This window comes from Vigna radiata, chromosome 7 (genome assembly GCF_000741045.1).
Source record: "Vigna radiata var. radiata cultivar VC1973A chromosome 7, Vradiata_ver6, whole genome shotgun sequence".
Classification (NCBI taxonomy): Eukaryota; Viridiplantae; Streptophyta; class Magnoliopsida; order Fabales; family Fabaceae; genus Vigna; species Vigna radiata.
Window position 1 is genome coordinate 3,653,503 of NC_028357.1, and position 5,772 is coordinate 3,659,274.

Below are 5,772 nucleotides of genomic sequence, written 5' to 3' on the forward strand. Positions count from 1 at the left end.
CCTATTTCTTCTGTTTCTGTTTATAATATTAAATAATAGAACGTATATTATACGGTTGTTAATTGAATACGTGGTTTCTTAATTGCCATGGTTTGACCGATTTAATATAATGATTATCATTTGGTTATAGGATCTATCACTATATATTTAAATATGATTAGGAACACATAATAAACTAAGTTTCACTGTAATTACTAATTGTATTTTATTCCACTTCAAGTTGATTCAAAGCAGTAGCTATCACCTTTATCGGCGACTTCTAAACATCTTAATTAGTAATTAATGTAATGCTGACCCATAACAATATAATATTATCATCTTTATTTTTTCGTTGGTTCAAGATAAGTGATAAAATCGGTTATGATTTTTATCGAATTCTTGAATGATGTGCGTGTGGTGTGACTATCAAGAGTAGTAGAGCTGCTCCTCCAATTCCACCACGTTCGTGAACGCGTTTGGTCGTTTTCAAGGTCTTCATGTCCTACGAGAATGGGACAGAATTATTTTTTTATTCAATGCCCTTATTTTATGATTTTTCTTATTGCTATTATTTTGAATTTTGAGACTGACCATTTTTCGGTTTTTGTATTTTTCCTGATACATATTTTTGTTACACGGAAACGTATTATCTTTTATTTTAGGATTGGCGAAGGTTGTCTGAAGAATCGGTATAATGGGGTTTCTTCAGCTACTTTCGGTAGCTTCTTTCCCGGTTATCAAAGTGTTACTGGTTACTGCAGTTGGCTTGTTTCTTGCACTGGATGACGTATCATTATTGGGAGAAGATGCAAGGAAGAAAGTGAATCAGGTTATCGTTTTTGTTTTGTTTTGTTTTGTTTTGACTTTCTCGCTTTTGTAGATTATTGAAAATGGTTCTGCATCTGTGACAGCTTGTGTTTTATGTGTTTAATCCTCCACTGGTGGCTGTCAATCTGGCCAGAACGATTACCTTGGAGAGTGTTGTTCAGTTGTGAGTATTGATTTGTAATGCTATGTGTGGGGAAGCTTGCATCCTGTAACTAATGCTTTTCTGACTTTTTGTTACTGTGGTTTAGGTGGTTCATGCCGTTCAATATTCTTTTCACATTCATAGCAGGCTCGGCCTTAGGATGGATTTTGATTAAGATTACAAGGCCTCCCCAACACTTGGAAGGTCTCATCCTGGGTTGCTGTTCTGCTGGTATACACTTTTCTCAACTAAATTAATGCAGAATCTTACTTCTGCATAACTTTGTTGAGACAGACTTTGAGTTCTGCAAGATCTGAGTGGGAGCTGCAAGATCTTTTTTAATAAATTGAAAAATATTAACATGTGCTGTGGGACCCTTTTGTCTTTCTCTCCTTCTTGCACCATTCTGCAAATGCAGAGGATTCACATCCATTCTCAAGTCATGAAGATGAAAGATCTGCTTTACACTCTCTGTTTATCTTACTTCTTTGAATCAAACTTGTCACCTGCAGATTTCCATTGATTCGGAATTTTTGTCCTATGTCTTAGCTCTTCTTGGCTTTTCTCTTTACTTTTCTGCAGATTGTAAATTATGAAAAAGAATAAAAGGAATTGTCATCCTATGAAACGATGTTAATACGAGGTTTATGCCACCCTAAATTCTGACTGATGAGAGTCATGTGCTTATTGTACCCAAGAAAGTTGTACTTAAACTAAGAAATATCTTTCACCAGTGGTGTCCTGATGCCTGCATTACGTTTGCAATGTTTTGTTTATAATTTTAATAATACGTGTTAAATCTGCGCAGCATCATCTGCCTTATGCATCTTATGGTTGAGCTCATTTTTTAGACTAAATATGAACAGGAAATTTGGGGAACTTGCCTATTATCATTATTCCTGCTATGTGTAAAGAGAGTGGGAGTCCTTTTGGAGACTCTGATGTTTGCTATCAGTATGGGATGGCTTATGCTTCACTTTCCATGGCGGTATGCAATATGTTAATTTTAAATTGTCAATTGTTGATATAGTTAGCACTTATCCAAGAAAGTTATTAACTTATTGGAGTTCATTTGGAAACCTCAGATTGGAGCAGTTTATATATGGTCATATGTTTACAACATAATGAGGATTTCCGCAAATAGAATCCAAAAAGAAGACGCTTCAAGTAATGCCAACGGCACATTGAAGGCTTCAGGGGAAGCATCAGAGTCACATTCACATCATTTTTCACAAACACTTAATCCTACAAAAGATGCTACAGATGATGCATATACCTTACTGCTTCCTGAAGCAGAATCAAAGGAGAAAGTGAGGCTTGCTACAAAATTCCCTTTTCAAAAGATAGCTATTTAGTGATTAAAATTTCTGGATAGTTTCCCTTCACATATGTTAAATATTCTTGAGAATATTAGCACTAACATCCTCTCTAATGCAGTATTTCCATTAGGATAATTTTATGCAAGTCCTAACAAAAAATCCAGGCAAATTGTTCAAAACAAAATGTCAAAACATTTGATAGTTAGCATTCTTCAAACTGGAGCATGGCAACAGAATTAACCCTTCAAGTATCTCTACTCTAGTAACATACTGTATGTAACTTAGGCTGAATTGAATGCATAATATATAATATGAATTCAATTTATTTACTTTCACAGATCTCATGATTGATCTTCTTCTGATACAAAAGTTTGCTGCCAAACCATGATGCATATACATATACAACACTGATTCCTAGGTGTTATTTTGCAGTTTTCAATCTCAAGTAAAGTTAAGAACTCCATGAGGGTGATTTCAAGCAACTTAAATTTGAAAGCTGTGTTTGCGCCATCAACCATTGGAACTGTATGATTCAGGGTTCATTTCCTTGGAAACAACCTGCTATCTTGTTTTCCCTGTTTACTATTTACTGCATATACGCATTAAGATATATTGTACTAATGTGAGATCTATGGATGCATGAATTGGTTTGATACATTTGGACATTTATACTATTTGGTAAATCTTTTGTTTGTTTTTGTTATTGTTACAGATTATTGGATTTGCGATTGGTATAATCTCCCCATTACGTCATTTATTTATAGGTAGGGATGCTCTGCTTAATGTGGTAGAAGAATCCACTTCCATGTTGGGGTACACATCTCACAACTTTACTTCTTCACATTTTCATTTAGCTAAAAACTTGTTATTGTTATAAATAATAGCTAACCACTTTTTATTATATCTCAAGTTGTATATAATTCTTTATCAATTTTATGCTTTATTAATATACCTTTTTTATTATAAATATTCTTTTAATTAACTCTTGTAAATATATTTCTTTTAAAATCTAATAATATTTTTTATTCTAATAATTATAATAAAAATTTGTACAGTTTTGCCATCCCTACTCAACTAACTTTCATTTCTGTATAGTGAGGCAGCCATCCCTACACTGACCCTTATAATGGGTGCAAACCTACTTAAAGGTGAGACTTTATGATTTGTTTAAGTGTAGTTTTTAATGTGAACAACTTTTTTCATTTTATTTCTCTGAAGAAATGGTTAAAGAAAATAATTATGAGAAATGGGACAGGTTTGAAAGGATCAAGCGCTCCATTGTGGACAGTTGTGGGAATTGTAGCAGTAAAATATATTTTCCTCCCACTTTTGGGTGTGGCAGTTGTGAAAGCAGCTATACGTTTCAGTTTGGTGCCATCAGATCCTTTATATCAATTTGTGCTTCTGCTTCAACATGCACTTCCCCCAGCCATGAACTTAGGTATATTTCCCATACCTTCCCCACAAAACACTGACATTTTATACTAGGGTTAAATATGTTTTTAATCCCTATACTTTGAGGCGATTTTGGTTTTAGTCCATTTTTAAACTATGGTATAATTTAATCCTTCAACTTTAGAAAATTTTGGTTTTAATCCTTTTTACCAAATTTTTTTAACTTTATTTCTTATTTCAAACGCGTTTCTCAGTTAACATTGAAGTAAAAATGTGTCAAACAGTGTAAACAATCCAAATGCTATAATAAAACGTGCTTGAAACAACAAATAAAGTTAAAAAAATTTGGTAAAAAGGACTAAAACCAGAGTTTTCTAAAGTTGGAGAACTAAATTGTACCATAGTTTGAAAATGGACTAAAACCAAAATCGTCTCAAAACATAGGGACTAAAAACATATTTAACCCTTTAAACAATCATAAAACCTGTGCTGAAAACATAAATCTGTTGCTAGAGTTTCAGAATTTCTAATTAATTTCCCTGCTATCTCAACATCGTGTCATTTTCTTTATAGAGTTTTTCTTCTAGTTTTAGGTTGTCAAAACATGATGGGAGATTTTATATTACCTAGAAATAACCATTTACAATATAATATATAAATGGCTTCATCTATACCTTAAAAACCAGTTTTATAGTTCTTAATTTTATTCTATCATTATATATATATATATATATATATATATATATATATATATATATATATATATATATATATGTGTGTGTGTGTGTTAAAAGACGCTATCTTTTCATTTCACAGGGAAATGTACAAGTTTTGTTTTATGTGAAGTGTTATTACATTATAAATAAATTAGTTAGATATGATTTTATTTTATGAATTTAATCATGAAATTCAAATTCATTTTCGTCTATATTTTAATATATTTTAGTTATATAACTTTAAAAATTAATAAATATGATTTTTTAATTTAATTATATTAAGTATTAAATATATTTTATCATTTATATTAAAGTGAAAACATGTTAAACATGTAAACACTCAATTGGTAAATTGAAATATATTTTATACTTTAAAAATATTTATGGATTAAGAGAATTATTATTTATTTATTTTTAAAGTTTAAAAATTAAAATATATTAAAGTTTTTTTATAAAAAAGAAATTTAATTTTGTATAAAAAATTAGTTTTAGTACTGGTGATAAATTTGTGTGGCTACTGCAATTTGTCAGGGACAATAGTTCAGTTGTTTGGAGCTGGAGAAAGTGAGTGTTCTGTTATCCTGCTATGGACATATGCTTTGGCGTCAATTGCTGTTACTCTTTGGTCAACTTTCTTCATGTGGCTGGTGTCTTGATTTTGTATACTAATATTATTGTTGTTATCATATTTATTTATTTTTTATTCATGGTTGAATATAATGAAAATTATGTATGAGATTAATCTCTTTTGTATTAAATATATATAAAGTTTTTTATTTATAAGAAAAAATATGAATTAAGTCAAAAATATAAATAAAAAATAATAACAAATTAATTAAAGATAAAACATAAATATAAAATAAAGATAATATATTTAACACTTTTCTTTGAAGGAGTGCATACAAATTATATACTAAGTTTGTTAATGATATAATCCATAAAGATCTAGTGAAAATATTTGTACTCTGAGTGATATCAAATTACTAACAAATTGCAATATGACATAGAAAACGAAATACCAAATATGAAAGGTTGTTCTATGTAAATCTCTTCTTACAAATTATTGAGGAATGCATTGTTGTTATCCAATGAATCATTGTTAGAAAGTCATCTTTTCTATTGAAGAAAAAACATATATGGACGGATCAAACGCAATGGTGACAAAAGGAAGGTCAGAGTGATAAAAGGGAAGTCAGAAGAGACAACGATGGAAGAAGCTGTGGATGAATATGAGAGAGAAACCATAAAAAATCCAATATTCTCCCATCAAGGCACTTGGAAAAGGAAAAAGAACAACATCAATGCTCTACGAACCTGAAAAAGGAAAATGAGCGACCTCGACACTCTGAATTTCTACTAGACATGTTACCATGCACGAAGGAAAGGGATCAAA

At 30.8% G+C, this 5,772-nt stretch overlaps 1 protein-coding gene across 1 annotated transcript; it reads left to right on the forward strand.

The window, feature by feature from the left end:
* Positions 1-349: 349 nt before the first annotated feature.
* LOC106765781 (protein PIN-LIKES 3) lies at positions 350-5,084 on the forward strand. Its single transcript, XM_014650515.2, has 11 exons — positions 350-470; positions 642-808; positions 891-970; positions 1,056-1,180; positions 1,816-1,937; positions 2,035-2,259; positions 2,701-2,793; positions 2,981-3,081; positions 3,364-3,416; positions 3,524-3,709; positions 4,911-5,084. Exons 2-11 carry the CDS (start codon positions 674-676, stop codon positions 5,033-5,035), a joined length of 1,245 nt encoding a protein of 414 aa, XP_014506001.1. The 5' UTR covers positions 350-470; positions 642-673; the 3' UTR covers positions 5,036-5,084.
* The last annotated feature ends 688 nt before the right edge of the window (positions 5,085-5,772 follow it).